Below are 12,224 nucleotides of genomic sequence, written 5' to 3' on the forward strand. Positions count from 1 at the left end.
TTAGTTGTGGTGTGACATGATTTCTTTTGTGGTAGAAATATGGACGGAATGTACATTTCCGGGTTTTAGACGGAGAGAATGGGAGGAACATGTGCATTAGATGCAGGGTTAGCGCTAGAAGCTTTTTTTGTGCTTCTCTTTTCAGCGCATTTCAGATTGTTACCGACTTAATCGCAATATTTAATAGACATAGAATCTGCTTCAAACATCATGATTCCTTGCAGGAGTTTAGCAGCTGACTGGAATCGTAACAAAGTCGACGATAAACATGACTTAGGTAGCACAGTTAATACGTAGAGAACAGGAGACTCCCCTCAGACTCGGGCACAATGACCTGCATGCCAAGGAAGAATCCGCGCTGATGGAGTCGTCCGATGTAATACTCCGGCCTAGTGTGCATCTCGGGGACCGAAGTCCGGAAATGCAGGCGCGGAGGGCCGAATATTGGCACGGGAAGACCGTGGAGAATCCTACGTGTCCCCGAGTCAAGATGGACGATGACGTACTTAATGTCTTTGATGACCATAGATAGACCGTCAACGTGCGCTGCATTCCTGCATGCGGGCAGTTCAAAACTTTGAAGTCGCGGCCATGATTATAGCGTAGGGCGCTGGTGGACTGATCTGCCGCCTTGAACGTCAGCGTCACTACCAGCCAAAGTCTTGGGATGGCCTAGAAGCATGTCAAGAACAGCAACAGCAGGGTCATCAGTTGAATCGGTTTGTTTGTCTCCTCGAAAGCGATTCCAAAGTCCGGGGTAAGAGGAAAGATCAAGGGAATGTTTCTGGAATTTGGACGTATCTTGGTGTTTTGATCGGGAATTTGCGCACAGTCTCACCGCCAACAGGGCCCGTTGACGGCCTGTTTCAGGTTTCGTTCCTTCTGGAATGCGTCGCTCAGTTGGCTATTGGAGCGCGGTGAGATGGAGTGGTTGAAGAAGCAAGTGTTCTTTAAGTGTTTGCTTTCTTTTCTCTTCAATGTCTGGCTATCTGCGATGAGTTCTTATTAGCCATGCGTTTACCATGCAGTCACGTACAAATCGATGTTTCAGCTACCCACAGTTCCTTACATCAACACAGCACCCAAATGTTTCTTAGCAACACTGCAGGGAGAGACAAGTCCACAACCCGATTCTCGTTGGGGCATGGCTCGGGGCGCCCTGGGTTCTAATAGCGCCGTTTGTCATGTCCCTGGATGCCTGTGTCTGCTTAGATAACATGGTCAACAAGTTATGTTCCCCTTACATTGTACCTGGAGGCCAAAGGGTGCAGCGCAAATGCTTTGGGGTACATAGGAATAACACAGAGCTCGTCCGGCGCGGGATGCCTGACGGCTCCCATAGATCCATGCTTTTGTTTATGCTGTGTTTGTCGCCCCGCAGCTATGTTCCCGACTCTTCCCCCTGCCACCCGGGTATCTTTGGTCCCAACTTTGTCCCATGCCAACTACCATGTCTCGCCCAATCCAGGCTCTGATCGGTGCCATAACACCGTCTTATTGATACTTTTGTCAAGCTCTCTTCCTTGTCGGGACTCGGCTATTGCTTGGTAAAGTGGTGACCTTGCTTCATCCCGCCCTTTGCTCGACGATCGGATGCGACACCGGCCTGTATGTCAGGACCTCTCCACACTTCAGCATCCCTTTCGGACCCTTTTTCTGAAATTCTGACTGCCGGTCTTACCGCCGGGTCCTGTTGGTGATTGGGCGTCAGATGGCTTCGTCCTGAAGCACGCACACTGGCACGTCCTGGATCTGCAGGACAAGTGCCTCGCCCTGAATGGTCGCATGGCCACACGCACGCGGTCCAGCCCCCCTCCCCTTCATCAAGTTAGGTTCCTCCAACTTGATCTATGACTTGTGTCCCATGGTTCGCGACCACTGGCAACCTCCGAAGCCTAAGCACCGTGGCACCTAAGGTAGTGTGCATGTAGACGAGGGCGAAAAGGAACCCAAAGGGAGATCGATCACCTTACCTCAACTTGTTTGGGTTCCGGGCTGCAGCGAGTAAGCGTGGCTTTACTCCATGCTCAAGCTGCCGCCGCCTCGCCGTTTCTTTCTCACCACACATTTCTTTTCGCCTCGTTTCGATCTTGCAACCCTCTCATCCAGAATCAGGAACCAGCACAAGCTCAGTCGGTAACCCGTTCCCAAGGTAGCTCAGGTGCGGTGGCCACAAGGAGGGAGGGGTCTTTTGCGTGGCTTACTCCGAACCACACTCATTCTCACTTTCTCACTCATCTCAACTCTTTTCTCTCACTTTAATCTTTCTCCAACGCGACGGGGCTCGGGAATTGCCCAGACTTGGCTTCTTAGGAGGGGGGACAGCCACTGGTCTGGCTCGCTCAGCGCAGCTCACTGCACACGTTCACGGCGCTCATCAAAATTTGACTCACTCTCATCTCATTCCGCGCGCAACGGCCGCATTCCTCACTTCTCCTACTGGTCTGCTTCACCTTTGCGACACCTACTCAACTTCAAGCCCATAGACTCAGTGTCCCGACGACATCCACGACGCCTCCGACAACGACAACCGAGAGCAATACACGAGCAGGTCCTTTCGAGGGGGCGACATCCCCCCAATAGCGAAATACCCCGACGCGGTGAGCCAGCCCGAAACCCCCAAGAAAACCATCCGCCATGCGCCCGAACAAGGCCCCGCGATGGGGGGCGGTGAGCCGCACCTCCGACAAAGCCTCCATCCTCACCCTCCTCGGCATCTCAGAACTCCTCAAGCTGCGCGGGAAATGGAGCATGGCCCTACGCCTTGGCACCTTCGCCCTCCGCCAGTCTCAAGGCCTGGGGACGCTGACCGAGGGGCTCGCCCTGCTGAGCGTCGGCCACGCCTACCGCAACCAAACCCCCGAAGACTGGATCTCGGCTCAGCACCACCTCCGCATGGCGAAACTACTCCTCGAGGGTCTCCCAACGAGCGAGGACCAGACTTTCTACCTAATGCGCGCCGTCCTGCTCCTCGGCGACACCCTCGTGCGCCGCGAGGATCTGGGCGACATCGCTGAGGCCGAAGAGCTGGCTCATCTCGCCGAGCGCCTGCTGCGCCAGAGCCGCGAAGGGCGATCATCGGATTCGGGCAGTAGCAGCAGGGGTAGATCGTTCCGCTGGACGCTTTTTACAGGTTCATGGCGCGACTTTTGTCTACACTCTATGGTCGAGTTGGGCGAGATATACTATTACACAAGTCGCTGGGCCGAAGGGGAGAAGCTGCTGCGCGAGCTGGTGCCCACGCTGGTGCGGCGGAGGGGTAAACGCCACGTCACGACGATCGAAGCGCAGCGCGACCTGGCGAGCATGCTCGTCAACCAGGACAAATACGAAGAGGCCGAGATCGCCTACCGCATCGCGCGGGACTGGAACGAGGAGGTACCCGTCTTCGGGCATGAAGAGAAGGCAGCCATCGACTACAACATCGCAATGTGCCTCTCGGAGCGCGGGCGGGACGAGGAGGCCCGCGTGGAGATTGGCAACATGGACCTGGCCGCCGACCTGCTGCACTACGCCAACGGCGAGTGGACGCTGAAGCTGGCGCGGCTCACGAGCCTGCGGCTGAAAAAATATGACGAGGTCATTGGGCTCTGCCGGCGCTTCCAGCGCGTGCTGGACGAGCACAGGGCTCGGTTCGGGGTCTGCAGCACGGTGACGCTGCGCAACATGGAGGACCACGTCACGGCGCTCAAGGCCCTGCGGAGGTGGGACGAGGCGATTGTCATCCTGCGCGACATGTGCCGGCGCGAGGCGAGCGACGTCGCGCGCGTGGTCGAGCAGACGCTGGAGACGCGGCTGAACCTCGCGCACACGCTGCGGTGCGCGGGGCTCCACGAGGAGGCGGCGTACGAGTACCGCAAGTGTCTCGAGATCGAGCGGGCGGCGTCCAACGACTTCCAGGACGAGGCGCAGATTCGGAATATACTAAAGTACCTCGCGTACTTGTACGAGCTGGCGGGCGACAAGGCGAACGCGCTGATTGCGTATTCGCAGCTGCAGAGGGAGTACTGGGGCCGGCCGAGCCATCATAGGAATTTTATCAAATACGAGTGGTGCCGGGGCAAGATGTTTATGCTGCAGGGTCGGTGGGAGCACGCCTTGAAGCTGCTGCTTGGCGCGCTTGCTGTCAAGAGGGGGATCGAGACGGCTGTATCCATCATCACGGGGTTGCCGATCGAAGCGGTGCATGCTATGCAACCCGGGAGGAGGGTGCCCGAGCCGACGCAACAGGACATATTAGAAGTCGACGACGAGACCGACGAGGAGGAACAAGATCTCAAGGGTTTGGAAAAGGTGGACACTCGAGGCCAGGTCCAGGTTCAGGAACTGGATGGTTCGGAGGATACTTCTGACGATGAAGCAGAGCAGCAGTCGTGGGATGAGGTCGACTGGTGGGAGGAGGTCATCAAAGACGCCGTGGACGCGGTACGGCGCGAGGAGCCCTTCCAGGCGTGTACGCCGCTCGATGAGGCTGACTCGGAGGTGGACGACGATGAGGTCGAGGAGACGGTGGATGCCGTGCTCACACTGAAGAGCGGGTATCCGGCCGTGCCTGCGGGCGACGAGTGGTCGCAGCCACAGTGGCCACGGCTCCCGGATACGTATGAGGAGTTGGTGATTCAGCAGCGAAGTGTTGTTGAGGAGAGTAGACCTTGGGCTCCGTGAGGGCATTCAGGGACGATGATGAGAAGGGCCTCGAGGCGTCTGTTGCATAAAGCTTTGTTTGATGATATCCGGAGTCGGGCATGATGCTTTGCATCAGACGGTTTGGAAGAGTGTCTTTGCTGGCACTTCATGTTGGTTGGATCCCTGGAGATCGTACATATAGGTTGGACAGGACTGGATATAATGACTTTCACGCCCCCTTGACTATAAAATAATGACATTGCATATTACTCTTCGTAAATAACACAGTATACTGTTAATTTGGTATAGATCTCAGATAAAACTAGTTGTCCACGTTGATTGCCTCATACCGTCCGGGCCTGAAGCCGGCCGCGGAGATCCGCCACCGGTTTTAGCCACCGTAACCCCGGTGCTTACTCAGACGGAGGAGGACTCCGCGGCAGCCTCCGTGGAAGACCCCGCACTGCTCCGGATCAGCGCAGGATTACATCAGTTCATGTACAAATAGCTAGTGTTTGATTCACGTGAATATAGAGATTGGTATATACGATACCTGATCGGGCTGGTGCTGCTCCTTGGGGACTTTCTTCCGATAGTTTGTGGTATTAATACGACAAACAGCCTGAAGAACCTAGCCAAAGTCCCAGGTTCGATCCGTATTGAAGCGCGTAGAAGTTTCCAAGCGGAGCTTACGATCATTCTATCAACATACCATTTCGTACCGAAGTCCGTATCTCGCTTGGATTGCAGCCGCCTTTTCTAAACCGCATATAATACTCCTCACCAACATGTCAATCCTCGTCCTCGGAGCAGGCGAACTCGGCACAGCCATCCTCAACGCCCTCACATCCCATCCCTCCCGTCCACCCACCTCCAAAATCTCCGTCCTGCTCCGCCCTTCCACAATATCATCAACTGGCCCGTCCAAAGCCAAATCAATCGCACACATCAAATCCCTCGGCATCTTCCTCGAGCCCGGCGACGTCGTATACGACTCACTCACATCCCTGGCCTCCATCTTTGCGAAATATGACACCGTCATAAGCTGCACAGGCTTCGTCGGCCCGGCCGGAACACAGCTACGCATCTGCGAGGCGGCTCTTCTGGCCAAGGTTCCGCGGTACATTCCATGGCAATTTGGCGTCGATTATGACATCATTGGACGAGGCAGCACGCAGTCGTTGTTTGACGAGCAGCTTGAGGTGAGAAACATGCTGCGGACTCGGTGCAGCACTGAGTGGATCATCGTTAGTACTGGTCTCTTCATGAGCTTCCTATTTGTAAAGGACTTTGGCGTTGTCGATTTCGAGGAAAAGAAGTTGAGGGCTCTTGGTGGCTGGGATGTTGAGATTACGCTCACACAGCCGGATGATATCGCGAGAATGACGGCTGAGTTGGTGTTTGAGCCCCGTGGGGTTCCTCGCAATGGCCGAAATGTTGTGTATGTTGCTGGGGACACTGTCTCATACGGGACTGTGGCGGGCTTGGTTGAGGAACGGTTCCCGGGGGTTGAGTTCGGCAGGGAAGTGTGGAATATGGAGGCGATCAGGGATAGTCTTGTGCAAGATCCAGGGAACAACTGGAATAAGTACCGCGGAATCTTTGGTGCGGGCAAGGGGATCTCTTGGCCGTTGGAGAAGACGTTGAATCATGAGCGAGGTATCAAACTGGAGGATTTACAAACTTTTCTTGGAAGGATGGAGACGCCAGCCTCACTCAAGTAGGTGACGTAGGCATACAAGCCGAATAGATAGAAGTTGTTCTCTCAAAGGTCAATTGAACTTTTCACAATATAACGTAGTCAATCTAAACCAATAACAGAACCAAAATAGTTTACATCCTTTGCTCCGGAACATGATCTATGTCGGTTCGATATCCCCTACTTGAGAATGACAAAAATGATCTTACCAAATCCAAAGTCATCCATCGTCTATCCAACTTTGCGAGAAGAATTCGCAATTCATTCAGCCCTTTGTAATAAACTCATGCTCTAGCAGTAAAATATCATCGCAAGGGCAACATGCACAGCCAAGATGAATGACCACCCAGCAAAGGGCCCCTTGATGCCAGCCGCATTACGGTTGCGGTCATTGTCATCATCATCGTCGTCGTCATTGTCATTATCGTCATCTTCGTTCAAAGTCTGAGGCACATCGCTCCCCGCGACGACATCCTTCGCACGGACGCAGTGCAGAGTAGCCCGACTCTCCGCAGCATCGCCAGAGCCACCCCAGGTCAGCATTACGGGCCAAATCATCCGGCTCGCGATAGCATACTCGCCACCTCGGCGACGGTCGTTGTTGTTGTTGTCGTTGTTGCCCCAGTTATAGGCTTGGGATCCGTAGGCGAAGATTTGAGATCCAGAGGCGATGTTGGGAGCTGTACAAGCAAGTGTGTAAGCTGCTATCCTTTGACTGCAAGAATATTCTGGTATAATGAGAACTTACAGTAACCAAAGCGCTCATCGTTGGCATCCTCGAGGAAGTCTTTGCATTCGCTGGGCAGGTCGGCGACCCCGCAAGACCCAAACTGACCAGAGGATGTGTCCAAAAGCTTCTGGCGGCACTCGGCGGAGAGAAAGGCACCGCAGTCGCCGCTGTCATCTTGAGACCCGCTTCTAGCCACCCGATCCAGCCTTGGTATGAAGATGTTGACGCATAGCTTCCAGCCTGCGTCGACTTTTTGTTGTCCACCGACTTGTTTGAGGTTGATGGAGGAACCGGTGAAGTAATTCCTATTTCCGCTCCTGTTCCTGTTCCTATTGTTGTCGTTATCGTCATCATCGTCGTCATCGTCATCTCTACTTCTGAGCCGATATGACAACTGCTGCAACTGTCGCTTATCGTTGCGAGTGGTATGAACACGCGCAGCGACGTTGACGCTGAGGTCAAAGGGGATCCCCGTCCAGGTGGAATCGTTGGCTGGCGGAAAGGCAGCAGATACGTCTGGGCCGTTGAAGCGGTAGGACGTCGTCAGGTTGGGATGGTTCATTGCCGAGTCCCAGTCTGCTGTGCTGATGCCGTGAGGTGCGCCTGTACCCCGGACGACGGAGAAGTCTCGATCTGCAAGAGACGGGCCCGCCGCTGCCATGATGGCGAGTGCTGTTTGGAGGTAGTGCATGTTGTATGATGAAGACGGGTCTTGATGACTTCAGTTGATTGCGGTGGGAGGTAGTAGTGAATAATTTTCGAAACCAAGAAGAGAGAAGCATCCCGTGGTTTATATCGTCTCGAGTATTCTACTTTTCTCTGCATCCGAAGACATCTTGCTTTCCTCCGGTGACTTTGCCAAGACTTTACATGTCGTCGGGGACAGATGCCCAAGCTAAAAGCGCACGTCACACCTCAGAACTGTCTTATAGCCAATCGGCGGACTCCCGACATATTCTGTACTCGTTGACGAGGTACAAGCATGCGAGAGCGATCCTGATATTGTGGCCCTTCTCAATCCTCCGAGAGCGGGCGGAGATCACTCCCGAAGACGCGGCGACGGGCGACGATGTATGCCAAGACGCAGGTGAGCAATGATCAAGTCCAAATAAGATTGACGACAGAGGGGATAAACTTTTGATTAAGCTTAGGCTGGGATCGTTCCCACATTGGTGGTTCTGGTGATCCATCATGATGGCGGGTTTGCCGACCTAACCGGCCGTTTTAGCCGGCTTGGTGTTGAGGACCTTGGCTTCGTTTGACTACATCTCATCGCAACAGAGAAGCCTAATCAGCCGAAGAAAATACTAAAAACAGGAGAATTCAGCTAGAAACGCATGTTGATGTAGTAGATCAAGACAAAGAAATGGTTCTGTGATCTGCCTGCGGAAGAACTCCTGTAGCCGAGCTGCATAGCCTCGAATGGCACAAATGCAATGCTCATTATCTCGACACGTGTAGTAAATGCATGTAAGCCTCAACTCAACTGCTCCGTATCCCCTTTGCTTCAATGAATTTACAAGGTAAAGCCGCGAATAACGGTAATATTATTCATTTGTTACACATAGGTCGTTCTTTATCAAGTGGTGTAGGGCAAAAAGTCAAATACATATGAGAACACTTAAATAACGACGTCTAGTCTTTTATAACGTACTTTGCGGAACGCATTACAGCTGCGCTTCGAGGGTGATATAGAAACAGCCGTCTCATCTTATCACGATAGAATAGCATATAGCGAGTTTAAGCGCTAGCAACTCTTCTAAGTACCTTATTATTAAAAAAAGTTAATTCTTTCTAAATTATAAGTATAAGAATATAGTTTTAATAAAATAGTATAGTACTTACTTAGTACTTAAATTAAGATACTTTTTTAAACTTATTATAAAAAAAAACTATATTACTAACTACTTATTATCGAAGTTCGTAATATTATAATTTTAATTATAATAACTTTACTTATAATAAGTAAAAAGTTTAATTATAAATTTTTTAAAAGCCTCTTTTTAAAAGTTATAAAAGTTTTTAAGTTAAGTTAAAATACTTATTAAAATATTAATAACTAAACTAATTTTATAATAACGGCTTTAATAAAAAAACTAAGAAATAAACTAAAAAATAATATTAAAATTTTTATTAATATTAAGTATGATTTATAAAATATAATAATATAATTATAGAATATTATTAATATATTTTATATTAAGAAAATTATTATTAATATTAATAAAATAAATAGGGTTATATTAATATAATACTTTAATTTTTTTTTATAGCTCGAAGATTATAACTTTAAATAGTATTAAAAATTTATTAAAAAGCTCTTTTAAATATTTTAGTATATTTATTACTATTTTTATAATAATAAGACTCTTAGTACTTATATATAAATATAAGTTATTTATTTTTAAATAATAATATTAACTTATTAATAAGTTATTAAAATTATAATTTTAGTAATCCTTTAATAAAGGAGAGGATAGAATAGAGGAAAGGATAGGTAATTTATAAAAAAGGTTAAGGTTAAATAGTACGGAATTCGAGGGTAGGGTAGCGTCTATATATACTGCGGCAATCCTCTAGTAATGCAAAACGATAGAGTTAAATAGTGGCTGGCAACTCTTCGATTTTAGCGTCTTCAATGCACTCGAAGCCCGAGAATTGCAAAATTACCATTTTCTAGGACCCTACACTGAAGCAGTCATCCGGTTGCTTACAGCGATCATTGTACCAGAGCCACGCCCTCGCAGGGTTTCTAAAAGACCAACAGCTGGTAAATGGTGTTAATTGCTGCCCGCAATTAGAGGTGCGACTTTTAACAACAGAAATAAACAACTTCCGAAACCTACGCGGAGAAGAGCAGAATTGACCCGGAATAGAGGCGCGGACACCAGCAGTGGCATGGCAGGCAGAGAAAACGATTCAAGGGGTTAATACGGAGCGGCGGCGGAGCACGCCGGGCAGCCCGGAGGAAGGTTCGCGGTAATAACCAAGTCAGACCGAGACGGGGTCGGGCGATGACGTGGATACATATTGGGGGATGCGTAAGTCGCAAACTCGCAATTGACTCGGTTCACTCCTTTTCATTTCCGGCGGTCGCCGGATGGCTTATCAGTAACGCAAGCGAAAGATGTCTAGAGAATCTGGACTGTTCATCCCGTCAAAAAATTGGAGATGTACGACGCCATTCCCCTGCCAAGAACTGAAAGTGCTGTCGGGGCGAATGCGAGGCTATAGAGTATCTCGTTCTCGTTTGGATGATGCAGCCTCCCACATCACTTGGGCAGCGACTTGAGAGCTGGTGCATGTTGCCGGTGTTCAATCTCCAATTTTCTGTAAGGTTAAAACAAGTCCTTAATGCCGGAAGATCTGTTTTCCAAAGATCATCGCTCAACTGAAAACTAGCTGCGGTGATCGGGAATATCTCCAATTGGCCCCTCTCAGCAGTAGGTCGCGAAAGTTGATCGATCTACAAGCGGCCATGCAGCACAGGCTGTCCGCGCAGCATTGACTCTGCTATTGAGTTTCGCCCAGCTTTGAAAGCTAGCCACATGTTCAACACTTTGAAAGACTCGAATTGAGTTTTCTCTTGTTTTCAGAGACGGCAACACGCACAAACCAGTCTTGGCCCCGAGGACCAGCTCTTAATGGCTCTCCTGGCTTGTTAAGTGACAGAGTTTCGGGAAGAATGAGCTTGAGTCAATCGCCCTCACAGAGATTTGGCAAGTGGCACTCAGGGCAAACCTAGTTACCCAGTCGCCAGCACCGTAGCACAGGCACAGCCCAGGATTTTCTGCCCCTATTTCCTTATGATGTTTCGTTCCAACTGGCGAGCCTCGGCGCCAAGGTACGTCATGATAGCAGATGTGTTCTTCTAGCGCGGCCTGCTAAACCTGGTGTCTGCGAAAGGATAAAATTATTCGAGATGTTCTGGAAAACGAACTAGGGATGCATCTACAATGAGCAGATAGCAGAGAACTCGCACCTTGCAGCGGGTGACGCCATTACAATCGGCGAGCTACAACATCCGACGATCCGCTAAAAGACTGCCAAGCATCTAACTATTAGATCGATACCGAGTTTCTCATACCGCTTCTATTCTTGTTCGTCGCGCGACATTCGGGCGGGTAGTGCGACATGACCTATGGGGCACCAGGGGCGCGTGAGCTGCAGGGGGATAGTAATCTTCTTGATGCAAACAAATCGCCCACAACAGTCAAGATACAATGATGGCTTTCAAGATCTGAATCGTTCAGCCTTTTGGCATTCTCGGAGGTCCTCCGATACTCCGTAAGACCAATCATCGCATGAAGTCTGATGCACAGGACTGATGTCGCACCTCATCCCGCCTCTCTTAGTCAGTATTAACAAGCACGAGGGCTGCAATCATGGGCTGCGGCAATGTGGTGATCCCAAGACGGCATTGAAAGCTCTTTGTTCAAGACATCTTTAACGAAGGCCAGACCACCCCGCGATCAGCGCTCTCTTGGATGATTCGACGTTCCACGAATCACCTAATCAGATGAATTCGATTCTGCTGGACAACCGAATACGATATGGGGGCTGACGTTGCAGTGCGGAGGCAACCACCTCGACCCAAAATCTTTATCCTCGACAAGCGGGAAGCCACAGCTTTTGCTGAATCTGCTCAACAGAAAATACGGCAGAAAATTATGGCTTTGGGCAGTAGACGCGGGAGGCAAACTGTGAGCACTTGCTGACTAGGTTGGCTCGGCCCCCACCTGGCTCAAGGCGGCCGGGACACGTCCGGTCTCTTGTAAATGACCCTCTGCTCATCAAAAGGCCCGGACTCCGGAAGGGTGGGTGAGATACTCCGATCGCCCACCGGCAGGCAAAAACTTCATGGCTAAATCAGTACCAACAGCTGGGGCAGCCAAAATGTGAGAGACGGCTGTATCAGACTTTTCTGTTTGAATGGGATTCTTTTCTTCTTTGCAGACTGCACGGTGCTAGGGCCGTCCCCCCGATGGCCGATGTGTGGCCTCACCATCACATCACGTATCCCCCATAATAGGGGCCAATATGTGCGGCTGCATCACCGGTATTGACCTGCAGCGTGTCCTTGCAAGGCCACCCTTGTCATATATCCGATGACATATAGTTCCCTCCCGCACTGATTCTCGAGTTTTCTTGATACGATCTACCAGTGCC

General features: G+C 50.6%; 3 protein-coding genes across 3 annotated transcripts; 2 read left to right on the forward strand and 1 right to left on the reverse strand.

The window, feature by feature from the left end:
- Positions 1-2,637: 2,637 nt before the first annotated feature.
- Positions 2,638-4,665, forward strand: CTAM01_11285 (uncharacterized protein; the record flags this gene model as incomplete). The annotated part of the gene is made up of 1 exon (XM_060527296.1): positions 2,638-4,665. One exon carries the CDS (start codon positions 2,638-2,640, stop codon positions 4,663-4,665), a length of 2,028 nt encoding a protein of 675 aa, XP_060378001.1.
- A 749-nt stretch (positions 4,666-5,414) lies between these two features.
- Positions 5,415-6,350, forward strand: CTAM01_11286 (isoflavone reductase; the record flags this gene model as incomplete). Its single annotated transcript, XM_060527297.1, has 1 exon — positions 5,415-6,350. One exon carries the CDS (start codon positions 5,415-5,417, stop codon positions 6,348-6,350), a length of 936 nt encoding a protein of 311 aa, XP_060378002.1.
- A 266-nt stretch (positions 6,351-6,616) lies between these two features.
- Positions 6,617-7,746, reverse strand: CTAM01_11287 (uncharacterized protein; the record flags this gene model as incomplete). The annotated part of the gene is made up of 2 exons (XM_060527298.1): positions 6,617-7,005; positions 7,074-7,746. The coding sequence occupies 2 exons, from the start codon at positions 7,744-7,746 to the stop codon at positions 6,617-6,619; spliced, it is 1,062 nt and encodes a 353-aa protein (XP_060378003.1).
- Positions 7,747-12,224: the final 4,478 nt, after the last annotated feature.

Source organism: Colletotrichum tamarilloi (assembly GCF_030869305.1).
Source record: "Colletotrichum tamarilloi strain Tom-12 chromosome Unknown Scaffold_60.1, whole genome shotgun sequence".
Taxonomy (NCBI): domain Eukaryota; kingdom Fungi; phylum Ascomycota; class Sordariomycetes; order Glomerellales; family Glomerellaceae; genus Colletotrichum; species Colletotrichum tamarilloi.